At 43.0% G+C, this 27,298-nt stretch overlaps 1 protein-coding gene across 1 annotated transcript in view; it reads right to left on the reverse strand.

Moving 5' to 3' along the window:
- ELMO1 (engulfment and cell motility 1) overlaps positions 1-27,298 on the reverse strand; it is a 372,947-nt gene that overhangs the window by 165,924 nt on the left and 179,725 nt on the right. Inside the window, exon 16 of the mRNA XM_074150416.1 lies at positions 18,463-18,571. Coding sequence (XP_074006517.1) covers positions 18,463-18,571 — 109 coding nt within the window. The remainder of the gene's footprint in view (positions 1-18,462; positions 18,572-27,298) is intronic.

Below are 27,298 nucleotides of genomic sequence, written 5' to 3' on the forward strand. Positions count from 1 at the left end.
GCTCAAGCTGGCAAATCTACATCATTTAATAAATCAGCGCAAGCCTACAAGCATTCAATATTAGAAGACTCAACCCATTTTCACACAAAATAGCTCTTTCTCTTTGCCATCTTAGCCACATTTGGATTAGTCACTGATCCAGCTGCGCCACCGTCACAACTGCTCGTCTCTGTTCTTCTGAGTGGCACAGGTCAATCTGATTTCTGCTCCTGCCATCACAAAATCCGTCAGTTCTTTCCTCTTTCAGCCACCCGTGTCCATCTACTCCAATACATTTTCATTCAACACGAAAGATAAAGGGGCTTGCCAGAAATCCATCCTCTCAAAGCCAACTGACCAACCCACTCTGTGAAGATGGCTTTAAAAGTAGGAGGCAGGAAGGAAAGACAAAAAAAAATTTAAAATTTAATAGAAAATTAACTTCTTTGTATTGTTACGTGCAGTCAGAATCTCTTTACATCATACACCTAACAGTCCCCTCTTCTGTTTCTGTTCTCCCTCTAGTCCTTCTCCCTTATAACACAGAGCTCATACAGTTTCTGTTCCGGGGGGCTGCGTTCCCCCCATAGTCAAGATGAAATGAGATACTCACAGCCTCGTGCATTTTCCTGGAAAGTGATGTCTCAGCACAAAGATTTCAATTTGGTACACTGGTGATATTTCACCTCCAGAAGTAATGACTCCATCCTATTTAATACTGCCAGTGGTACATTTTTCCTAGATGACAAAAACTGCACTCAAACCTAATGTATTTCAAAGAGACTGTCCGTGGCTCAAGAGCTGAAAAATCTCTACCACGTGTATTGATTTTGGCTTTCAAAAGTTAACTTTTGGGGCTTCTCCCTGGGTGGTAGAAAGTTCCAAAGGCCTTGTGTTTTCTGACAAGGTGATTCAGCACTCTGAAAACTGAGCCCCACGGACTTTGAGCTCAAAGTGCTCCAGAACTGAAGCATTCAAAGCGTCTCGTCGCCGCTGGACAAAGCCTCAGCCACTGCCTAATTCCTAGCTATTTCTGCTGTGATGTATCTGTGCCTACCACACTTAAAAGGCATCCCCTGGGGTACATAACTTTTAAGCTTCTGTTTGAAAAAAATAAATATAGCTTCCAGCACACGCAACTGCTGATGAAATCTTATCAAGAAAGCCCAGTGTAACCCTCTTCAGAGCTGCTGGAAACACAATCACACAATATGAACGTGTATCGGCTAGAACAGAACTGACAGACATCATTCTAATTTCTGACACAAACGAGGCAGAGAGATCTAAATTTTTTGTAGAAGTAGGTCCCATAAATGCCCAGCTTTTTTTTTCCTTTCTCTTCAGAACACAGTAATATCAATGAGCACATCCTTGATCTGACCTTAGAAATTCAAGGTTTAACGTACGACAGATCAAAGAGGCTTTGATAAAAAACACATCTGCAAGAAATGCGACCAGGCTGTTCATCAGCATTAAAAGTTTGTCGCTAAATATTCCTCTGCATCTTAAAAAACACCATCAGCTTTTTATACATGCACCAAAATAAGACTGGATATACATTCTTAAGACCGCGAGACTCAAAACACCATCAATCTATTCTGAGCAAACGGCACTCCTGAGATTTCCGATAGGGCTGCAATAAAAGCCTGTGGCACTTGAGAAACACAGGTGGTAAAGGGGAAAAAGCTGCAGGCTTGCCCCTGGGAATTCTCAAATCATAGCTTACATCAGCTCTGAAATGTCTAAGTAATAATTCAGCAGTCCTACTGCTGTATCACTCTCTTCACGTCTCAGCCAGGAGCGTGAGGAGACAACGAGCACTTTCCCCCCCTCGGATCTCAGACGGACCTTTCCATCGCAGTAAAACGGACTCTGGCACAAGAGGTCCTGGAATACGGCTTGTCTGGATGGAAATACTGCCAGACTCGAGATACCACAACAAATATTCCTTTGAAACATTCCGTACGGAGGGTTTCGCTCCATACTAAGCAGGGCGCAACTTGAAAATAGGATGGAAAAGTCCGTGATATATCAGCACATGACAAAGAAACCTTGCTTTGCTTCACCTCGGGGCCCGGGTACGATCAATAAGAACCATCATTACTGTAGCTTAAATGAGCAAATGTCTTCATTATTCACACACGGCTATGATTTGAGGGAGAGGAGTTAGACCACTCCAGACAAGTCTTCGAGTGCGTACAGCTTTCTCTCCCCTTCCGAAATCATTAACCTTTCCTCTCCTGCCCGAAGCCTAATGGGAATCGACACTGAGTGGAACTGGAAACCCTTGTGCACGCAAGCGTACACACAACACACACGTTGGTCTACCGTGGAAGAAATGTGAGCAGATGGGCTCCCACTAATGAGATGATTTACAGAAGCCTACCCTTCAAAACGAATATTTGATAAAAAGGAAATAAAACAGGCTTGCTCTACATGCTAATTTTTTCCCAATACAACCATACCAGGAGGAGTTTTTATTTTTGTTTTTTAAAGGAACAGCTACACCAGACATGGTAAGTCATAGGGTTCCCTGAAACCATCAGTGGGATGCGGTTCTGGCCTCCTCTTCTGCCTTTTGATGCATTTTAGGGCTCCTGCAGGTAGATAAACATGAATTGCTACAGAGAGGCAGCATTCTGTGAGTCAGACCTTGTGGATGATATAGGGAAGCCAGAGTTGGAAACCTTGGAAAGGAGCTGGGATCATGTCTCAGCTCAGTTAAGTACAAAGACAAATCCTCAAAAAAATATTTGGAACATATCTTTTCTCAGGTAGCATCTGTGTTTTAAACCTCACTGCATACAATACATCACCTCTGCTTAATCTTTGGAAAGGCAGATTAATTACCTAGCTTTTAACCTGCTGTGGTCTTTCCTGTGAAACTGATATCGGAAGATCACGCAGGATAGCAGATATTCGCACAGCTCCTCACTATCTACAGTAAGTTGTGGAAGTTCACAGAGTTAAGGTACAAACTTTTCATTTAGCTACAAAAACTGATAATATTATAGCCACACCTGTAAAAAGCTGTCTCTGCAGGAGGGACAAGGTCAAGAGCGTTGGGACACAAAGGGGGTAGAAACAGACTCTGACCCACGTCCTTTTATACCCTGGTACAACCAGAGTATAGGAACTTGCTACACCAAACGTAAAGGTTTCCTGCACTGGGGTGGCTCAGCCTAGTGAGAACGAGCTGGTGTAGTAATTTTTTTCTGCCTTCCCATGAGGAACAACTGTATTTTTGTCTAGATTTTCCTTTATCTCGTTCTTAAAAAAATAATACGTAGGTTTTGCTTAGCCATGTTGGGATCATAAATACTTCAAGCCACGTACGCTGCAATTCAATTCCTCATGCAGATCGTACGACCCTGCATCTCTTTTGTGGATGGATAAATGTGAGGTTTATAAATCGGGAAAGATCCTGGGGAAATTTACTCTAAGTTTGAATTTCACAGGGAAGGGAGAAATAGTATCTGAGTAAATTGGCTGTCATGCAGTGGGATGTTGCCAGCAGCGTGCCCAGGTGGCCAAGGAAGCCAATGGCATCCTGGCTTGTATTAGAAATAGTGTGACCAGCAGAAGTAGGGAGGTGATTGTGCCCCTGTACTCAGCACTGGTGAGGACACACCTGGAGTATTGTGTCCAGTTTTGGGCACCTCAATACAAGAGAGATATCGAGGTGCTGGAGCGGGTGCAAAGGTGGCCAACGAAGCTGGTGAAGGGCCTGGAGAATAAATCGTACGAAGAACAATTGAGGGAGCTGGGACTGTTTAGTTTGAGGAAGAGGAGACTGAGGGGAGACCTCATCACTCTATTACAATGTCCTTTCAAGTAGTTGAGAGGTTGGTGCTGGTCTCTTCTCACAAGCAAATAGCGGTAGAACAAGAGGGAATGGATTCAAGCTGCAACAGGGTAGGTTTAGACTGAACATTAGGAAGAAATTCTTCACAGTAAGAGTGGTCAGACACTGGAACAGAATGCCCAGGGAGGTGGTTGAGTCACCATCCTTGGATGAGTTTAAGAGTCGCTTAGATGTGGTGTTGGGGGGATATGGTGTAGGGAAAAACTTTGTAGAGTAGGGTAGATGGTTGGACTCGATGATCCCAAGGGTCTTTTCCAACCTAGATGATTCTACGATTCTATGTTTTGGGTATGTCATACCCTACTGCAGAGGGTGACATCAGATTCTCTCTCCAGCCTTCACAATTGTGTCTATGGCAGTGCTTCGGCAAGGCATTTTGGGAATATTGTCCCCTGCCCTTGTAAGTGAAATCCAATCTCCAATCAAACACACCACTTGTGGTGTGACTGGCCATGCATGTGAAGATTTGCTTTCCATCGATGCTTGTACAGTAATATTGGATTTTGCAGAGGTTCGTTTAATGGAAAAACAAAAAAAAACACATACACACTGCAGAGGAAGTTTTAGAATGGAGTGAATCATGGAAGAAAATAACTGTGGCAGCTTTACCAAAGCATCTACAGAAACATTTAAAAATTCAAAATTTAACAGTGACAAGGAAAAACATTTTTTTTTTTTTTTTTAAATTTCAAAATGAATAGGTATCTGAAAATATATCTAATCCCTTCAAGCTGTCACCACCCACCCCTGGAAACTGGGGGTGGAAGAGAGGAGGAAAGGAACTGCTGCTGATGGAAATGCTCGGTTATTTGTTCATTGTCAGGGAGCAGGGACAGAAATAGCTCTTCCAGTGTGCTGAGATGCGTAAATTTGTCTGTCTGAGGGTCAGCTCAGCTTTTTCAAAGCTAAATAATGCAAGATGCTGCTGCTTCTGCAAGTAACTGGGAAGTTTAAAGGATAGAAATTCAATGAGATTTTAAATCCTAACTCTCACGAAGGTCCCTGAAAATTTCAGCCTAACACATCCATCGTTACCTAGTGCTCCATCTACCTAATACAGAAGTTCCAACAAATGGAACTTTTCTCACGTCACACCCTATTTGGTGTCATCTTGGAACTCCATCTACTGAGATCAAAAGAACTGGACTTTTTCTGTTTATTTCTAAGCTTGCTCTGATAGATGCAGAGAAAGCCATCTCAAAAAACAGATGGGTCAAATAAGAGAGATCCTGTGATTTTTTTAAGTCACTATTGGGATTTCCATTCATAATTTAAAAATGGAAAGAGACTACTTCTTCCCCTTGCTCTCAATTGCTTGGTAAAGAGAACAATTTTACCTACTAAAATTTTTTTGAAGTTGCAGATGCAGAGACTGTAACAGCTTTATGTCCTCAACTTGAGCAAACAAAACAGACCTTTAAGGCAAAATATTTTTAAAAATCCAACTGTGACTTCACAGAAAGAAAAAAACAAACACACCCCCACCCCAGAATAAAAAAATCCAAACCCAACAACCAAACCAAACCCCCCAAAAGCCCAACAAGGTATGCCTCCTCTCCAACATTTTAGTGGCATTTCTGAAATGCCTCTATCAATTCCAAGTCTTTGGTACTTAACTGTATGGGAAAAAAAAGTTAAATACAGTCAAATTTCATCTCCCAAGCTGATAGCAGCTTTCTACAATTACCCTTAAAGGCCATTTGATTTGATAATATATTCACCATGGTATAAAATTTACATAATGTTTTTCAATGACTTATTAATATGCAAATATTAGGAAAAAAAAAGATTGAAAACACAACTCAAATGTTCTTTAACCATGATGATGTGCTATTTAAAGACGGGCGGGGGGGGGGGGGGGGAAGCAAATGGAACCTCATCACCACACAGATAAAGCACAGCCAGAGAATACAACAGGTTGAGGTCTAGACCAGCTACGCTGCAAGTCCTGTAGATGTGCTACATGTTCACAAACGCCAAAATGTATAATTTTCAAACACAAGGAAATAATTATTAGAACTACTCTTCGCTATACAGAAGGGGAATGAAATGGAAGGGGCAGCTGAAAGCTGAAGGGAGAAAAGAATTCCAGGACACACTCACAAACAACTGCCTGTAAAGCTCAAGAATACCTCACAAATAATACTCAGGACTTCTAATGCCTTTAAATACAGCACATGAACAAAATACTATTGTACATCAATGATCCTCTAGTCCTACCAGATGGTCAGGCTTATGACAATCTTGATCACGGATTACGATATGAAAAGGCAGTGAACTTTCCAGACTGGAAGTACATTGGACTCTTAAAACGTTAATTTTGGCAAAAACTGCCAACATCTAAGCCCTTAGCTGGTACCAGGGCCAGAAGCTCTAACAGCACCTGCAGCTGGTCACTGCAGGAATTGCTCCAGTCTGATCACAAGCTCCTCAAAAAACATATTTGAATAATAGCAGTACAGGAAAAGCAGACAATAACACTAACAAGCTGAGAACTACGCTGTCCTTGAAGTTTAAAATCTTTTTAGAACAAAAGATTCGCTATTTTTCACAGTAACGATCAAGTTGCACCACGGCTCTACACAAAGTTTGTCGTTGTTTAATACCTACAGTACTGCCACCTCTGAAATCCCAAGCCTTTATGTTTTATAGAAAAACATTTGGGGGATGGTAGGGTGGGAGTGGGGTACGTGAGGTTTTTGGTTTTGTTTTTGTTTTTTAAATCATATAATCACAGAATTGTCCAGGTTGGAAGGAACCTTTCAGATCATCTAGTCCAACCATCAACCGAACTCTGATCAAAACCATCACTAAACCATGTCTCTAAGCACTATGTCAACCCGGCTTTGAAATACCTCCAGGGATGGGGCCTCAACCACTGCCCTGGGCAGCCCAGTCCAATGGGCAATAACCCTTTCCGTGGAAACATTTCTCCTAATATCCAATCTGAACCTCCCCTGGCACAACTTGAGGCCATTTCCTCTTGTCCCATGGCCTGGGACTTGGGAGAAGAGACCGACCCCCCCTGGCTACACCCTCCTTTCAGGGAGTTGGAGAGAGCGAGAAGGTCTCCCCTCAGCCTCCTTTTCTCCAGGCTGAACACCCCCAGCTCCCTCAGCCGCTCCTCACAAGACTTCTTCTCCAGACCCCTCACCAGCTCCGTTGCCCTTCTCTGGACCCGCTCCAGCCCTCAATGGCTTTTTTGTGGGAAGGGGCCCAAAACTGGACACAGCCCTCGAGGTGGGGCCTCACCAGTGCCCAGTGCAGGGGGACCATCACCTCCCGAGTCCTACTCACCACGCTGTTCCTCACACAGGCCAGGATGCTGGTGGCCTTCTTGGCCACCTGGGCACACTGCTGGCTCCTGTTCAGCCCACAGTCCACCAACACCCCCAGGTCCTTTTCTGCCAGGCAGCTCCAGCCACTCTGCCCCAAGCCTGGAGCGCTGCAGGGGGTTGCTGTGACCCAAGGGCAGGACCCGGCACTTGCCCTTGTTGAACCTCATCCCATTGGCCTCGGCCCATCCATCCAGCCTGGCCAGGTCCCTCTGCAAAGCCTTTCTACCCTCCAGCAGGTCGACACTCCCACCCAACTTGGTGTCCTCTGTGAACTGACTGAGGGTGCAATTGATCCCCTTGTCCAGAATCATAAGAATTTTTCCTACTGAAAAGCATAAAGCCCAAAAGCCTAAACTAAAACCAAGTGCAGCCTGATTAACTAATAAATTTAAGGCCTAGACAGACACACTCTACCTATGGTTTCTCTATGGAAAATCATTCACATCCTCAACACTTCACTGGCACTGGCTCTGTTAACTTTTTCGTCTTCCAAAATGGTTTAATCTATTTTGATTGCAGCCTCTGCTTGTAGCAAAACACGTTCAGCAGTAACACTCCTGTGTTACAGCTCAGCCAAATTTTTATCTATTTAAGACTTAAGGTAACTTTTCCTGCTCAGGCATACACCCGGAAACGCCTGAGGGGAGCTTTGCCGTCTACTCTAAAAACTCCGGATGAACAGCAACTGAGGTATTCCCTGAGATATTCTGCAGCCTACAGCTCGGAATACGAGAGCCTGTAACTTGGTCCTGCTCTGCTCTACCCTGTGATAAACCTATGCTGAATCCTGTGGTGTTCACTCTTTTTGGTTCTGCTAAACGACATCCTGTGATTGATGAGGATGAATAAATCGTATTCTGTGCCAGACACCAGAAACTATGGACAGCTGAACAGGTGAAGAACCAAATATATTCTCAGTGTTAAGTCAAACACAAGTGAAATTGCTGTAAGGCGAATAAATTTCCTTTCTGTTTTGTTAAGTTCGGTGCTTAATTCGCATTGAATGCTTGGAGAAGCCCACAGAATGAGCTATCAGAAATCTTGCTTTAGAACTTTACTACGCAAATACCAACTATATTTTGTGCTGAGAGGCTATAAACTTCAAAATGAAATATACCCAAAGAGCAACCGAACAACCAAAGGTCGTCTTATCCACCAGAAGAAAACCTATTGCAGATAGATTAAGAAAGCCGGTGTCACACCAACAAGCTCTTTCACACTCATATCTACACAACCAACCAGTTATTTTTTGCATCTCCATAATCTACTTCAGATGTACTGTGAGGGTAGTGAGACCCTGGAACAGGTTGCCCAGAGAAGCTGTGGCTGCCCCATCCCTGGAGGGGTTCAAGGCCAGGCTGGATGGGGCTTTGAGCAACCTGGTCTGGTGGGAGGTGTCCCTGCCCATGGCAGGGGGGTTGGAACTGGATGATCTTTAAGGTCCCTTCCAATTCTAACTAATCTGTGATTCATTCTATGATGAACAAAAAGGGTCCATCACTTTTCCTTAGCCCCTTATCAGTCACTTCATACATGCCTATGGCTAACATTACTATGCTATGGCTTTTTTTAAGCGTCTGTCATCAAGCAGGCCTTTGACAGAGCTAGATGGAGCTGATGGATGTTTTAAGTCCTTTCTTAGAGGCTCGACAGAATAATTAAACTCATGCTCTGTAGTGGTAATTAGGGAAGAAAACAGAGCCACCAGCCAGTTGGAGGATTATTAGCAAGTAACTTAGCAAGCTGTGCACATCTAAAACACAAAGGCCCAGGAAAAATAAGCAGATAGCTTGATCCTGAAAGAGTGGGAGCTTAGAACCGCTGGAGGCCAGAGGTCTGTTAATACACAGCATTCGAAATTGCAAGAAAAAGAACAAAGTATGTACAAATGTCAGTAATGAGCAAGACTTTAGGGAAAAAATAGAGATACCTCTAACTCGAGCCCTTAATTTTTCCTATGAAACCAACTTGGAAAGACCCAGAACAGAGTCACCGCTCTCTGCCAAAGGGACACAGTACATTAAAAGGTGTTTAGGGGCCGCTAACAACTCTCATGTTGGAAAGAATTCACGTATCTAGTAACTCTTCTTAAAGAGCTCCATTCTGTTCCCATATCCCCAGTACAAGAAATAAAAAAATTATGGGAGCCTAAATTCATACGACAACCTGGCTTCAAAGACAAAGACCAAGAGTCTGCACGAGTGCATGCATGTGTGTCTCTCCCTATTAATAAACTGCCTCCTGTGACAGGCTCCTGGAGCAGGCAGCATATAATTATATTCCTCCGATGACTTATCAGCATCCATAGGCACACAATTAGCGTGTACAAAGAGAGCAGCTCTAATTTGTCCAAAAACTGGTAAGTAGGAATTACGGGAAAGACTGCTGTTGCTGAGAGGTGTCCTGAGAGCACGCCTGGACCTCCTGACACGCTGAGCAGAGGAAAGGTGAGAGGAACTGCGTGTTCCCACGAAGAACTGGGGCCATCTTCTTTCAAAACTCTCATGAAATAATAACGAAATGGAAAGTCTAGCTATGCTAGCTAAAAATCGGGCCAGGCGTGCCAATGCTTATGTTTCCCATGCCCTGCAGGAGGGACGTGAGATCCTAATGCCAAGTTTTCCAGGAGGTCATGATTTCACCTCCTGGCTCCACCCTGCAACACTACATCACATTTACAGTTGTTTTAATGCCATAAGCCAATTCTCCAGGCTATTTGGAATTTCTCTCCAAAAATGAAGAATCTCCTTCCCTTTCCCTTACTCGCAGGTATTAAAGCTTTATATTTAAAAACGACAGGCTGAGAGAGCTGGGGTTGTTCAGCCTGGAAAAGAGAAGGCTCCAGGGAGACCTCAACAGCAGCCTTCCAATATCTGAAAGGGAGCCTACAGGAGAGCCGAAGAGGGACTCTTTGTCAGGAAGTGTAGTGACAGGACAAGGGGTAATGGTTTTAAATTGGAAGAGGGGAGATTTAGATGAGATATTAGGAGGAAATTCTTTCCTGTGAGGGGGGTGAGGCACTAGAACAGGTTGCCCAGGGAAGTTGTGGATGCCCCATCCCTGGAGGGGTTCAAGGCCAGGCTGGATGGGGCTTTGAGCAACCTGCTCTAGTGGAGGCGTCCCTGCCCATGGCAGGGGGGTTGGAACTTGATGATCTTTAAGGTCCCTTCCAACTCTAACCATTCTATGATTCTATGCTTATCCATTGTTTAATTGGGTGTCCAAGTCATTAAGCAACTCCACGCCTCTTCAAAGGAGCAGCTGCACGATTTCCAGTCTGTTGCACAGCAGCGCTGTGAAACCACGAGGGCTCACTTCAGATCTGAGGCACAGCTTGCTGCAAAAATACCAGAGGCTTGGGCTACTTCTAATAAATCTGTATTCATAAAATATTCACACAGAAGTGAAATAAGAAGGTCCAGAATGGGTTCCAAGGTGATTTATCTCTTCATTTCAATCTGTTCAGCATTAAACTGTCCCTGAACGATGACCAACCCTTAAAATGTACAGAAATAGTTCCAGATAAGCAACAAACATTTGGCTACATCTCAGTTGTCTGGAGCTCCTTCATTTTGCAGGTTTGAAAGTGAACTTTAAAAGCCTGGATTTTCACTGAATTTCACTGAATTTTTTTAGAGTTGGAAGGGACCATAAAGATCATCTAGTCCAACTCCCCTGCCGAAGCAGGATTTTGTTACAAGATTTTGCCTATTGCTTCCTTCTTCAAGGCAGGCACCATTAGAATCACAGAGTCCTTTCGGTTGGAAAAGACCTTGAAGATCATCGAGTCCAACTGTAAACATAACACTAGCAAGTCCCCCACTAAACCATGTCCTAAGCACCACATCTACATGGTCTTTTGGATACCTCCAGGGATGGTGACTCAAACCACTTCCCTCGGCAGCCTGTTCCAATGCCTGAAAGTGCAAGAGGGACGTTTCTTACTCTATTTTTCAGTGTTCTCTTATACCTTCTTTGGAAATCAAGGGGTGCTGTGGAACACACAGAATGAACAGCTAACAAAGCCCTCCAAGCTCAGAAGAGATGCAGAGTTTTCAAAACGGGAGATATTTTGAATATTTTATTTTATCTATGGATAAAATAAAATCATTTCCTTTGGCAATAATCAAAAATATTTTAATATTTCTTGTTTGCTGTCGCATCTGCCCAGACTTTTAAGTTTCTACATTATCCATTATAGCCTATTAAAAAAGAAATAAATAAAAAATTCTAGAATTGGATTCCAGTAACCACATTAGAACAGCTGTTATTCTACCACACCTTCAAATACACCAAAGCCATAGCTTCCACTAATCACAGGAAATCAACATAAAGATTTATTTTTTTTTCTTCTCTCATCATTCTTAGCTTTCTGTTCTGCCAGTTCCTTTGTCCGGCATCCTCACAGCTAAGGCCTATACCTTACTCCCAGTTTGAATTTATCAGGCTTTAACTTCCACGTCTCGATTCTTGCTGTCCCTTTCAATACCAGATGAAAGAACTCTTCACGATTAATCAAGTTTTTTTTTTTTGTTGTCTTTTGGATACATTCATCAATTTCTAAAAAAAAATCCCTTACATCCACATCTCTCTCTTGCCCTTTAGTGTTTTTTGAGTTCACACACACACCCCCTATGCTTTTTATTATTATTAATAATAATATTGAAAATTGAGTAAATGTAATTTTAAAGAAGCTAAAGAATCCTGCACCCAGGACATCATAAGGTTAAGCACTTCACATGCACAAAACAAGTTCTGCCCATGGCAGGGGGGTTGGAACTCGATGATCTTTAAGGTCCCTTCCAACTCTAACCATAATAATACAGTGGGAGTTATCTGATGTGATGATGGCCCGGGCAAGAGGATAAAAAAGTGGCTAAGCGAGAACGAATGGAGTAAAAGACTAAGACAAAGGAGGTTAGAATTTCTTTTAAATTATTTTATCAATGTCTGAAGATAAAAGTTCAGGATTAAACAGCAAATTGCTGCCTTGCACTAAATACACCTTTTTGGCGAGAAAAGTTTTTTCAACCTCCTAACAAACATTTCCTGACTTGTAAAATGCTTCAGTCTGCAGGAAATGAAACTGCAAGAAATGTAAGAATACTACAAATTGCCTTACCTAATTTTATTTACTGTTTCTGGGGCTTTATTCTATTTAAATTGAAGAGAAGGGTGAAAAGGCAATTAGCTTTCAAGCAAGGGGAAAAAATTTAAACTAAGACATTTGGTTATAAAAATAGTGTTTGCTGTAGCAAAAGCAAAATCAAACCAGGCAAGTCCTCAGGTCTAGAAAACTGATCCTGCAGTGACCAATATGCTTTCAGGGAAAGACCAACAGGAACAAACTCCACTGCAAACTATGAATTGTGCAACGCAGAGGAAAAATTGTGCAAAGATGAAAAAGTGCTTCCTGACCCTTGCAGCAATCAGCTTGCTCCTTGAAGCATGAGATTTGATTACCTTCATCTCAGTGGGCACAACCATGAATATCACTATATACCTTCTAATGCCCAGCACGTACGTTCTGTTTGATAAAGAGACAATAATAGTAAGAATTTCTAGACCACTTCAATTTTGCAACCTGGGCCATAATTGCCATGAGAAATCTATGAACCTAAGAACCTATGAATCTAAGAACACGTACAAACAGCGTTAAGGGCATTAAAATACCTTGGCATTTAGATCTTCTCTTTCAAGACAAAAAAATTACTAGAAATTAGAATCACAGAATGGTTAGAGTTGGAAGGGACCTTAAAGATCGAGTTCCAACCCCCCTGCCATGGGCAGGGACACCTCCCACCAGACCAGGTTGCTCAAAGCCCCATCCAGCCTGGCCTTGAACCCCTCCAGGGATGGGGAAGTCTAACAAACCAAGTTTAACAAACCTCACAACAGAAAAGCAAGAAAACCCGGTAAAGAAGTGATTTTTCTGGTAGAACCTTTAGAACAATACACATCTCTGTCGTGTGGCGTATATCCCTGTGGTCTCTCGCAAAGCTTGAGTGCAGATTTTTGCAAAAGCCCCTAAATACCATCCATCAAAGCAATCCAACAGGAACATTGGCAGTTGAATATCTGTGTCCTGCTCAAAAATACACTGAAAAATATTTGAAGTCTGACATGCCTTACCTATAGAATAACTTCAGGCACGCAATGGTATTGCCCTGCGGACATCTTGGTTGGACCAGATGATCTTAAAGGTCCCTTCCAACCTAGACAATTCTATGATTCTTTAGACTGCAGCTCTGGTGGCATTAATTTATCATCCCTCTATCAGCTCCCAGCCTCCTCACCAGCTTCAACATAAAACAATCTCATATGAACCTGTATGGAAATAAGGCAACAAGCCCCAGAAGCTGTACCAAGTTCTGCGTAAATCAGGTAACACAGTCAAGTACCACCTTCCACCAGGAATGAGAGTTTGAAGGGGTTTTGAGGGTAGGAACAGTGTCACTGAGCAGAGGTACAGAGAAGTGGGTATTGTACGCGCAGATCAGAGAGGATCAGGGCTACTTATGCAAAATTCTTACTTATGACAAATACTAGGTTTTAACGGACTCCAAATTTCTCATTAAATTTACTAACTCCAGTTCTGGATGGTCTTTTTAGATCTTGTTTTTAATTTTCATATTTTTCTGCAATGTTACTGCCTCCCAGCAAAGCCAGGAGTCTTTTACATGGGTATTCCTTCTCCACTGAGCACACACGTCATGTGCTGAAACTTGAAGGAAGAGAAAGGAAGATGGAGGAGGTTCCCTTAGGTTTCATAGCTACTAAGGAGGAAATATGAACGGCATGATCTTTGTAAACTTGTCAGCGTAGCAGGGATGTGGAATGTTGAAGTGCCTTACCTGCAGGGCGAGGGGGGGCTGATCTCTGGGTAACAGTGCTACGGTCTGATATCAGCTCAAGGAGGCAAGAGGACCAGAGGCAAATCACCTCGTTAGCCAAGATACACATGGAGAAATCAGAATTACCACAGTGGTTGCCGAGATGAGTGCCTCGGAAAGTACTCAGCAAAGCCATTCCCTTCAATGTCTTTTTAACAGCAACAGCAGCACAAGATTAGCAGATTTATAATCAAAAACCCCACTCTTTCCTAATTCAGAGACTTCATTGGAGACGCTTGTGGATGTGTTCCGTTCTAACTTCCATGTTACTTAAACACTACACCAACCTTTCTCTTAAGTTTTAGCTCCTCTACTCTGCACGTCCACCTCTGTAAAGCAGTTACCATATGCTCAACTCACAGCTTGCACTTGAGTTTTCTTTGCTTATAGAAGATTTAAACATACGCTTAAATGCTTTGCTGAAGAAAAGATGAATTTCCAAGTCATGAGCATTTTGGAATCAAAGAATTAAGAAGCCCACTAGCTGGACTGGCAAGTGTAGGGTGCTGCACCTGGGGAGGAATAACCCCCTGCACCAGGACAGGTTGGGGGCTGACCTGCTGGAGAGCAGCTCTGAGGAGAAAGACCTGGGAGTCCTGGTGGACAACAGGATGACCATGAGCCAGCAATGTACCCTTGTGGCCAAGAAGGCCAATGGCATCCTGGAGTGCATCAAAAAGAGTGTGGCCAGCAGGTGGAGGGAGGTCATCCTCCCCCTCTGCTCTGCCCTGGGGAGGCCCCATCTGGAGAACTGGGTCCAGTTCTGGGCTTTCCAGTTCAAGAAGGACAGGCAACTGCTGGAGAGGGTCCAGCAGAGGGCTACAAAGATGATGAGGGGCCTGGAGCATCTCTCTTAGGAGGAAAGGCTGAGGGACTTGGGGCTTTTTAGTCTGGAGAAGAGAAGACTGAGGGGGGAGCTGATCAACGCCTATAAATACTTATAGGGTGGGTGTCAGGAGGATGGGGCCAGTCTTTTTTCAGTGGTGCCCAGTGACGGGACAAGAGGGAATGGGCACAAACTGGAACATAAGAAGTTCCACCTAAACATGAGGAGGAATTTCTTTCCTGTGAGGGTGGCAGAGCCCTGGAAGAGGCTGCCCAGAGAGGTGGTGGAGTCTCCTTCTCTGGAGACATTCAAACCCTGCCTGGGCATGTTCCTGTGCAACCTGCTCTGGGTGGACCTGCTTTGGCAGGGGGGTTGGAGTAGATCTCCAGAGGTCCCTTCCAGCCCCATAGCATTCTGTGATTCTGTGATTTGGGGAAAAGCAAAAGCAGGAGAGGTGGCATTCCTTTAACACTTTCTTGTGAGTCCTTACTGGGATGAATGCGTGCTTGAAAGGACGAAAAATAAATGGTAAAATGTCGTCTTTTTGCCTGAAGGTATTTCATACAGTGGAGCAAGGGGAATATAATCAGCATTAAAGTGCTCCTAATAAATAGTGGGCAGTCTAATAGCTTTTATCTATTCTGCACTTTAAGAAAGTTTCTACTGCTGAATATTTCATGAGTAAAAGGTAATTTATTGTAGCTTTTAAATTATACAACTCAGAAACCATTAGAAAAACAGTTTTATGTTCAGCACAGTAATGACTAGCTTTGAGTTTCTAAAGAAACACCAGCAGCCTAAATACATATTTTGAAACCTAACACATACAAACTACCAGGGACATCTTCACCCTAAACTGTAACTACTGATTTTAAAGATGTCCAGCCCTATTCACCAGTACAATATTTATTTTCGGGTGCAGAATAAACCAGAATGTACATTTTCCTGAGATGGCAGTTCCAGTTCGTGCTTCTCAACAAAATATACAGCTGATGACAGGTCATTTAAGATGTGCATCTGTGACAGCCGTTTTCAAGAAATCTGCTTTCTGTACCATATTTTAATGGTGTATTTTATTACAGCATTTTAAAATGATAATTACGAGTTCCACAAAAGAAAACCATTAAGGAAACGTACTGGGGAACAGGCGAATCGTCAGGATGAGTTAGAGGTAACCTTAGCTCTGTCCCCTGTGAATATAAGGCTACGGCGCAATCTTATTGCCGCATCTAGAGACAGACGCGCTGCGGGTGTAGATGAGCGTGACTTTACAGAAGTCAGTCGTGCTACATCTGGTTTCCGTCCACAGAAGCACCAGTGAACTTCGCTTCTGCATCAAATCTCCTCTGGGCAACATCACATGCCTATGAAAAAAACACCACGGGAACCAGTACACCTGGCATCCCAGTGACCTGCAGCTTTCCGAACGCCAAAGCAAGTGGCTTCAGGACACTAAAAGGCAACGTCCCTTAGCCAGAGCTATCCTTGGGGAATTTTTCAGTTGTCTTTCTAACCCCGTGCTTCCAAACCATAGAGCTACTCTAACCAAAACGAACCCAAAACCCCCATAAAAACAACCAAAAAATACGACAATTTGTTTTCTTTCTAAAGCTAAGATAGTAAAAATAGCTTTCCTTTCATATTTTCTTCATATGGTAACTGAGCCCCCGCCCCAAATCCTCTTATTTCATTGACAATCCCCACTTTAAAAGATAATGAAAAAGTTAAAACATTAAAGGAACTATCTGCAGAAGTTTGAAGCAATGCAAACAAACAGTACCACACATGGCACATCATCTACATACCAACAGCCCCCTGCACGTGGGCAAAACACATCTGTGACAAAAAATAGGTTCATTTATGGAATGACTTCTTATGTCACAGCAAGGAAGAAATGTGAGACACCTGGCCAACCTCTAGATCAACCGTCTTTCTTAGCAGCAAAGTGCAGTGCAAGTCCCCTGATATGATGGGATATGAACAAAACCACCGCGTCCTAAGCCGTACTTTGGATTTCAAGTATTTTTCTGTGCATTTGTAAACATAAAATTGATCTTTAGCACTTAATTCAAATAGGTTCACAGCTTTGTTGAGATGATACGCCCCTCCTACATTTACCAGCAGAAAAAATCAGACAGACCTATCGTGCATGATTTGGTATTAGACATCTCAGGTGATTTTAAGGGAGATAGAGAATCACAGAATGGTTTGGGCTGGAAGGGGCCTTAAAGATAATTTAGTTCCAACCCCCCTGGCCTGGGCATGGACACCTCCCACTAGACCGGGTTGCTCAAAGCATATCTGCTACAGTCTGAACCTTACAGAACACTTTACCTTTGCCATACATCTAAAATAGCTGCTAAACTGTTTATGTATAGACCTAGTGAATGTGCTTCTTGGTAACTCTGGTTTACTTAAGATGGCATTCAAAAGTAAGCATCACATCATTTGTCCGGGCCTGTCAAATACTGTCAATTTGGAAGATGTAAGCACAGTGCACAGGTTTTCTCCTGGCCCATTGCACAGAGATAGATTTTTCCTTTGGTCAATAAATTCTCTCAAGACATTGCATTTAAAAGCTTTAGATGTGTTAGCAGCCAAATCGGACTTTTGAAACAGAGCTTCTCATGTCTGTAGCAGACCTAGTAGGCACAAGAACCAATTATATCTATAGGCTTTCTTGCCGGCTTTTCCATTGCTCTTTTCTCAATGCACTTCGTGGACTTGGGCGAAAAGGTAAAAGAAAAATCTTTATTAGGGAAAAAAATTCAAAGGGAAAAAATTCAAAAGGAAAAAAAATGTCTCTGAAGGAAACAAAGCATCTCAGTTGTGCCCCCTGCTTGTGCATCGAGAAAACGAAGCTCGTGGTAGTGCCTGCCAAAACAGACTGCACCTGGATCCAAAACATTATTGATGGGTAACAGAAGTTTACATATATCGATAGAGTTAAACACCAACACTCTACACTAATGAAGATACAGACATGCTCTTCTGTTTGATAGTATCTAACAATTTGTCAAGTGACTGTAATCGAAGCCAAAGACAGCTTGTTTGCTACGTATTAAAATGCAATATTCCATATCACACTGTTAGAGTAAATGATAAATATATCATCTGGTATTTAGAGAGAGCTCTAGATATCTAAGAGCAAGAAGGATGTGTCAGTTTAGATGAGCAATCCCACAAAGAACGACTATGATACTCATACAAAACCAACCTATGGACAAGCCTGTGGAACAGTAAGACCATCATGTCTCCTATACCAAATCACCCCATGGGAAATGAACTGACCCCTCTAGAAATGATGCAACTGCTCTGCTTCACATATAAGAGATTCAAAGACCAGGTGCCCATTTCCCCCACTTCACCCTCATCCCTGGTGTGCCCTCAAACCAGCAAGAGAGACAGAAAAACAGACACAGTCATTTTGAACGCCAGTGTTCAATAGGTAACCATATTGAGAAACGATTCTTGGAAGAAAATTCTCGCACCGAAATAAACTTCAGCGATCACTGAACTCACTCCATGGTTCTTAGAGGTCAAACAAACAGGTCAACTTACGTAGCTCTCCTACTTTCAGTATTTCACACAGCATCTTGGTCAGCTCAATGCTACTTCGGCCAAACGGGCACTCGTGTTTGTCTTCTCGACTGCTGTTCTCCAGGACAATCTGCAGGAGGAATCAAAACGGAAAATAATCAGCACAAAAAACCCATGAGTTGAAGTACTGTCTTCAACATCCAACACTTACAAGATATACTAGGCTGAATTTAGGAAACCGTATGTGGAGGATCTGTTCTCATAAACCCCAGCCCTTCCTCTGCTCAATGACCTATGACTGTCCGAAGGCAGTCAGCAACACAGAAGAAGTGCTGCCCAGTGACCAACTGGGAAGCTTTGCCATTCCTATGCAATGTTACTGTTCTGCACCGCCCTTGGCTTGGAGAAATCACAGCAGAAGCCAAAGAGGAAGAAATAGTTTCCCTTCCTTTGTCAGTTAAAGGAAATTAGATATAACGATTTATAGATATGAAGACACCTAGAAGGACCGTAGCTGGATTCAGGCTCCAAAAAGAGTCCAAGTGTCCAAAAAAAAAAAAAAAAAAAATCAAACTGAAGTCCACAAAGGAAGAAAATGTGCACAAATTCTCTATTACGGAAGAAACTTGTGTGCAAAACATTTCAGGGAGCGATCACATTTGCATCAAGCCTAAGAATGCTGCAAAAACCACCCAAAGGGAGCCTTTGTATTCTGTTGAGTGACACTGCAAAATAAATGGGAGAAAAGAATTCCTTGCACACTTTTACATCCAGGGAGATCAACGATATCAGATACACTCGGGATGAAGTTTTCCCTGGCACTACAACTAAACAAGAGGTTTCACTGTAGACGAACAAGTAAGTTCTAAAAACACTACAGATTTTATTGAAGCTGCGAGCCTGAAAAGTGAGCAAAATAGGGACTGGGAAAAAAAAAAAAAAGAAACGGTCAAAAATTCACAAAGTTAAGAATTGTCTTCGCAGTAACAAACTTTGCTACTTCAAAAAAAAAAAAAAAACACATCCTAAACAGCTGCTGCATTGCCTGAGGATAGGGGACAGAGCAACAAAATGAATTTCAAAGGTAAGAGATTTTGCCAAGCACCAGAGAACCTCAGAGGCTCTCTGCATTTTCTTCACAAACAGCTGTTTGGACACTGCTCTCTGCTGTGCACTCCTCCTGCCCCCTTAACCCCCGTCTTCCTCATGTTTTTGGTTCGTTTGGCTTTTTTTGCTGGTTGTGGGCTTGCTTGGGTTTTTTTTTTTTTGTTTGTTTGTTTTAAATCTTTCAATGTCGGCAGCGAAGAAAGCTTTGCTAAAGGCTCCAAGTCTGGAACTTCACCCCAAACACCAGGAGGCAAGGTGGAGGAGAGGACCAATGCAACACTGCATCACAGAACCACAGAATGATAAGGGGTTGGAAGGGACCTCTGGAGATCATCTACTCCAACCCCCTGCCAAAGCAGGTCCACCCAGAGCAGGTTGCACAGGAACGTGTCCAGGCGGGTTTGGAATGTCTCCAGAGAAGGAGACTCAACCACCTCTCTGGGCAGCCTCTTCCAGGGCTCTGCCACCCTCAAAGTGAAGAAGTTCCTCCTCATGTTTAGATGGAACTTCTTATATTCAAGTTTGTGCCCATTCCCTCTTGTCCTGTCCCTGGGCACCACTGAAAAAAGACTGGCCCCATCCTCCTGACACCCACCCTATAAGTATTTATAGGCGTTGATCAGATCCCCCCTCAGTCTTCTCTTCTCCAGACTAAAAAGACCCAAGTCCCTCAGCCTTTCCTCCTAAGAGAGATGGCTCCAGGCCCCTCATCATCTTTGTAGCCCCCTGCTGGACACTCTCCAGCAGTTCCCTGTCCTTCTTCAACTGGGGAGCCCAGAATTGGACCCAGTTCTCCAGATGGGGCCTCACCAGTGCAAAGCAGAGGGGGAGGATGACCTCCCTCCACCTGCTGGCCACACTCTTTTTGATGCACCCCAGGATGCCATTGGCCTTCTTGGCCACAAGGGTACATTGCTGGCTCACAGTCACCCTGTTGTCCACCAGGATGCCAGCAAAACCTTTCCCTCCTTCCTCAGATCTTAGTTGTGACTGTTTCATGCCCTCTTATGTGCAGAAGCCTTCTCTGTGAAGCAGTTAAAGGTAAAAGTGACAAAAGGGTAAAAATCCAAGTAGGAAAGATATGTGCTTCACATAGTATGTCAAACATCCTCACCAAGCACCTATTTTAGTCCTACTGTACAAAAGGGCAGCCTGGAGCCTTAGTGGTGACTTTGCTCCCAACCCATCACCCAGGGATTTAAAAGGATGGTTGCTCTCTGTGTTATGAGAGTGGATGACTGTTTTCTCTTGTTTTCCAGTGTTGCTGTATTTTTAAATCACCTAGACTTTCCCAGAGAAGCTTAGAAAGTCATTAGGAATATGATAAATATTTGACCCCCACAAATTTTTATTGGGCTTTTCCAACAGGAGAGCGTCAGAATCACATTCCCTAGTCTGCCAAGAGGACTTATTTTTCCTTCTCAGAGTTTTGGTTTAAATTACATCTAATTGTTCCACGTCACCTCTGGGTAACAGCTGTACCAAATCAAAGAAACACCCCTGCAATTTTTTTGTTTTCCGTCACTGCAGCCACTGTGCAAGGAACACGTGAGTATCGCTTTGCCTTCTGGATGAGTCATCCTGCTTCAGTCTCTCTCGTGGAGGATAACGTTACATTTCCGTACCCGAATCCAAGACCGATGACAAGAGCCACGTAAAGCTGTATCTCAACACCTCCCCGAGACCGCTTCTCTTGTTTTGTTATCACTGCGTTTTACCTCTCAACAGAATAAAACATTAAATCTGCATGCTGGAGCAGGGGGCTGCTCTGACACGGATTTAAATACAGCAGAGAAACACCGGGAATAAAAATCCAAGGAAGAGGCAAAATGAAAGGGGAAGGGGGAGGGGAAGGGAAACCCTCGGATCAGCACTTCTCCTTGCTTCTGGCAAATGCGTTTCATTCGAGTTTCACATTAACCCGACATATTAACATTTCATGAGCACATAAATATTTAATGGTGACACCCTATCTGCATATAATGGAAGGCAGAATTACAGCAATCAATACGAATGCCAGAGAAATAGTTAAGGCGCTGTGTATCACTATGCAGCAAATTAAATGGCAATTGGAGTAATCAATATGTAAAGCAGCCTTGAAACGATCCGCAGACACACTCTTTGCAAGCATCACGTTTTAGCATTTGCTGCCCAAAATAAGGCAGAGCTGACACGTTCCATTTCTGTAAAAAAGGAGGATGGAAGGCCCTTTACTACATGTAAAGATCTGTAGGCAAATTTGACAGATACGGATCTTCGGTAAGAAACAGCAATGGTAAAAAGGGAAAGGAAAAAAAAAAAACAACCCCAAAAAAAAAGAGGTTCTTATAAATACCCAATGAGTATTGCTAATCTTGGCAACAGATTTACAACATTCATTATTATATTTGTAATACTCTTTTCATGACTTCACGACTCATATCCTGTTCCGAAGTAAAAAGCTATAAATACAGCTGATAAGGACATGATTTTAATGTTATTTCCTTTATTACTCCGGTTATGGAGGAGAAATAAGCAGGGAATGGACATGTTTACTTCATAAAGTGGTGAAAACAATAGAAAGGAAAGAAATATAAAACACAGCTCTAGACTGAAAATACTTCTGTATGTCTACAGAGCATACTGCTGGCTTGATTCATGTTCCTATCACAACAGTTCTTTTACCAAGCAAAGGCAAATAGTGAGGAAGAGAAGAAGACCACACAACCTTCATTCAAATGGAGGTCTATCATTAATGCTCATGAAGTGGCTGCACCCTATTATCTTCCTCCTCCTCCCACTCACAAATCCACGGCGAGTTGCAGATCCACCAGGCATTTCACAATCGGCAGGTACAGTAGGTAAATTACGCTTAAGGGAAAAAAAATGCTGTAAGGGAGAAACTATGGACATTGCAGGAGAACTCTTGGCACCATAGAACCACAGAATCATTTAGGTTGGAAAAGACCTTGAAGATCATTGAGTCCAGCCATTAACCTAACACTCCCAAGTCCCCCACTGAACCACAGAATCATAGAATTGTCCAGGTTGGAAGGAACCTTCAAGACCATCTAGTCCAACCATCAACCTCACTCTGATCAAAACCATCACTAAACCATGTCTCTAAGCACTATGTCAACCCGGCTTTTCAATACCTCCAGGGATGGGGCCTCAACCACTGCCCTGGGCAGCCCAGTCCAATGTGCAATAACCCTTTCCGTGGAAACATTTCTCCTAATATCCAATCTGAACCTCCCCTGGCACAACTCGAGGCCATTTCCTCTTGTCCCGTGGCCTGGGGCTTGGGAGAAGAGACCGACCCCCCCTGGCTACACCCTCCTTTCCGGGAGTTGGAGAGAGCGAGAAGGTCTCCCCTCAGCCTCCTTTTCTCCAGGCTGAACACCCCCAGCTCCCTCAGCCTCTCCTCACAAGACTTGTTCTCCAAACCCCACACCAGCTCCATTGCCCTTCTCTGGACCCGCTCCAGCCCCTCAGTGGCTTTTTTGTGGGAAGGGGCCCAAAACTGGACACAGCCCTCGAGGTGGGGCCTCACCAGTGCCCAGTGCAGGGGGACCATCACCTCCCGAGTCCTACTCACCACACTGTTCCTGACACAGGCCAGGACGCTGTTGGCCTTCTTGGCCACCTGGGCACACTGCTGGTTCGTATCCATCTTCCTTCAGTGCTACCTTGACTCTGGTCTGCTTGGCTGCCCTTTACTTTGATATTAGGAATCTACTGCTGCCATTTTTTTCCTTTCTTCAGTCCTTGTAGAGCTACACAACTGGGAAGGTCCAACGTGGAAATGTGCCTTCTAAGACACCAGATGTTAAACAGACAAAAACCAAAACCAGCTCACATTATGGCACTACTAAATGCTGTAGATCCTCTTCTCTTCCTCTGTTCCTTTGATGAATACTGTCCATTACCATAAGGCAAAGTAGAAAACCACCATGACGTGTAATAGTAATACTCAATAACAATAAAACCTATTTTTTTTTCTTTAGGGAAAAGCAAAACAATCCAGACAAAAATCTCAAGAAAAAGAAAAAAAAAGGGAAAGAAGATTACCAATGGAGGGCAGCCAGAAAAGTCTGAGTGATGAAAAAACATTACCAAGCAAGACAAGAGAGTTGATTTTTTTAAAAAGTAGATAGCTCTTAAAAAAAAAACAACTCACAAACCACCAAACGAACAAATCAACAACAACAAACTAACAACCTCAAAACTGCAGCTCAGAAAAAGGGAGGAAAAAGGAGAAAGTGAGTGAGAGAAGTCCAGAATGAGAACAAAATTACACCACAAGAAGATTGAGATGAATTGACCAGCAAATGAGGAGAAAGGAAGAGGTTTAAAAATGTTTTTAAAAATGCAAGGAGGTTTCTTTAGGAAAGCAGTGTTATCCATTCTCTTGACATTTCTACAGATAAAACTCTGTAGCCTTTTAAGGCACGGCAATCTGACAGCACCTGGAGCAGGATACAGGTCTGTAAAGCTTTTACTAGTTTTAAATTACCTGCTACATATATTTCTCCCCTCTTATTTACAAAATTCTTGCTGTAAATGGAGAAGAAACATTTCCCAATTACCAAACAAAAGCAAACAGTGCTCAGAAAGAGAAATGAAGGCTTGATTGTATTTCCCAAAGTAGACATTTCAGGCAGCGTTGGGCAGCAACTGGTGAAAGCTGAATTTCTTTTGGGATTTCGCCATATGAATTGCCTGAAGAACCCTGTTTCCTCTGAAGCCAAAAGTCTTTTCAAGAAACGGGAGGCAGCCCTCCAACATCCAATTGTCCAACAAAGCATTTAGAGAGATACAGGAATCTTTAGAGAGATACAGGAAAGAATAGTCTTCCTTAGAGAATATGTTAGGTTCTTGCTTTTAACTGCAAGATCTTTTGTATTTCCCCTTGTGTTATAATCAATGGTGCTGGGCATCACCCAAAGAAGGCTCACCTGCTGCTACAAGATATCCACCAGTGGCATGGACAGTAACATAAAATAAATTCAAGTGTCATGCCAAGATCACAAAAGAATAAAGCAAAATCTCCAGTAGAAAAAAAAAACCAAACCAAACAACAAAACAAAACCAAAAAAACCCACCACCCAACCAAAATCAAAAGGCTTTTGAACTTTATGGCAGTATTCTTTTATGATCTTCCATTGAATTATTCATTGAGTCCATCATTACCTCAGGAGCACAAAACAGACCCTTAGGGAAGCAGTGAACTAAATTAAAAATTTTCCACATTTGACTACCATGGGCTTAAAAATCCGCGTCAGCTTCAATAATGAAGCTCCTGCCAGGAACTAAGAGTTGTTGACTGACAGAAGGCAAAGTTTTGAAGACAGGTATATTCACAAGCTTCCTCATCAAAATCCAGGGGGGCGAAGCCACCAGACAAAAATATTCCCCCTTCACCGGAAAGGAATATCGATTTAGCCAATCCCTTAATCCCTCACATTAAAGATCAAATTGACTCACAGTAATACTGCTCACAGCTACTGCAGATGTAATTCTCCGATTCCTGAAACCAACCTCAGAGCTTGGCAATGGAATAGAGATTCATTATGGTTAGGAAGTAAATAGAGAAGCGAAAGGCAAGACCCACTAAAGCTGCATCAATACTCGTAATAAATCCTGCAGCAGACAGTTTAACGAGCATTGCTGCTCTATTAAAAAGGAGCGTTTCCCCAGATCTATTTTGTAAGTAAATGATCCTGCGTTAACAGAGACCGTGTTTTCTAGCAGTCTGATGTAGTTTCATATCAAGAGGTTCAGAGAGCTAGTTAGTAAAGATGGTAAAAACCTCCTTACACCCAAAATAAAAAGTCAGGCAGCATTTTAATATCCAAAAATTGCAGGGATGCTCTTCCTTTTCTTGACGCTGCTTTCCCTTTTCCGAAGCCTCCTTATCACATACAGTAGGCTTCACCATTCCCTTTTCATTTAGATGCTTTAAATAACTCTAGGAAGCAAGTCCTAAGGATATGCTTCCTGAGAAGGGTAAGGGACCCTACTGCAGACAGATTCCGTTTCCATTCATCCTCTTCACTAATTTCGATTTCTTCCTAAGGCAGCTTGTCATTTGCCTCAACTTCAGCATCAGTGCTCTTCCAAGATCCTTCGCTCAGCACTCTCCCCTCTAACCCGTCTTTTTATCTTCCTTATTTTATTTTCCATTTCCATGCTTCCTCTCTCCTTTATCTCAGTCTCCCTTCACATTCCTGAGGCATTACAGAAATTCCTTATGGCAAAACTAAAACAAAGAAACAGTTATTTCTGCCTTCCTCAGGAAGGGACCAGAATCGCAATTTAAGCTGAGATTTGAAAGAAGAGCTTGGACGTACTACGGATACTGAAAAAGAAAGGAGCCACTGACGCAAGGAACAGAGACGCAAAGCCATGCCTTATTTGAGGGACATCTAATTACAGGACCACGTTAAGGCTCAGATACTAGGAGTCTCGTACGTGCTCTGTCGTGCACAACTATGAATTAGCACCTAGGGAATAACCAGCACATCGCTTGAGAAGTGCGCTGTAACCTCCCGCTCCTGGGGAAAGCCGCTATGGCAAAGGGGCCAGGAGACAGTGACAGGGTCACACAGGGCAGGAGGGAAAAGCATCTGATTGTGTCCTTATTATACCATCGTATAGGTAACAGGGTGAATTCAAATCATCCTGGTAATATTACAGCCAGCGTTTAACTCTGCAGCCATAGAACACTTCTAACAAAGATGGCTTAAAATTGCCAATAGGTAGTTTTCTTCTGGAAAATTATGGTCTGGGTTTTTTTCACCCCTACCTTTCCACCAGGGAGACTCATGTAAGAAAGCTCCCTTTTCTCTCTACCTTTAGCCACACAGAAATAAATTACATCTCTTTTCCTGTCGTTTCTAGGGAAAAAAAAAAAAAAAAAAAGGATGAAATTATATGTTGGACGACTCATATCTGATCAGGCTAGAATGAGTAGACACAAGGAGAGTTTGTAAATTGGAGGAAGGATGTGTAGGCAGCCTCCTATACAACAACTGCACGGGTTAGAAAGTATACAGCAGACAGCCTGTGACTCAACCCATTAAAGTTCTGAAAGGTCTCTACAGGATGCCAGCAATCTTCCCGCCTGCATCACCGGCGCTCACAAACAGCACCTGCTCCTCCACTGTGACTTCTGAAAGCTTCAAGAAGGAAAAAGAGCTCCCTCCTCATCCTCCCCAAAAGCAGCAACTCAAGTAGCTACTGGGGAAGAGGTGTCCCTGCACCGCAACCATGTGAATAACTGATTTTCCAGCTCAGCAGATGCAGGCATGTCATGGTTTCAGCTGAATTTACCAAAACCGGACAGACAGATGGCCCTTCCCCCCCCTCCTTCTCCCCCCCCCCAAAAGAGAAGAGAGGAAGAGAAAGAGATAAAGAGATTCAGAAGTTTAGAATGAACTAAACTACTTTAATAATGTTAAATATTATTTTAATAATACTTATATATATAAGTTATACTTATATATATAAGTATATAACATATATATATAAAAGTTATATATACGTTTAATAATATTAAAATAAAAATAAAGAAGAAAATAATGAAATAGAGACAATATATACAAAACCGTGTCAAGCTCCCAGGATGACAGTCACGTCACCGGCAGGCACTGGGGAAGTACCAGACTGGACTCAGCGACAGATGGGAACTGGATTCCAGCTCTGGAGTCAGGAACACACGGATCGGGATCAAAGGCAGATGAACAGACAGAGTCCTCTCTGGACGTCG

This window comes from Numenius arquata, chromosome 7 (genome assembly GCF_964106895.1).
Source record: "Numenius arquata chromosome 7, bNumArq3.hap1.1, whole genome shotgun sequence".
NCBI classification, from domain to species: domain Eukaryota; kingdom Metazoa; phylum Chordata; class Aves; order Charadriiformes; family Scolopacidae; genus Numenius; species Numenius arquata.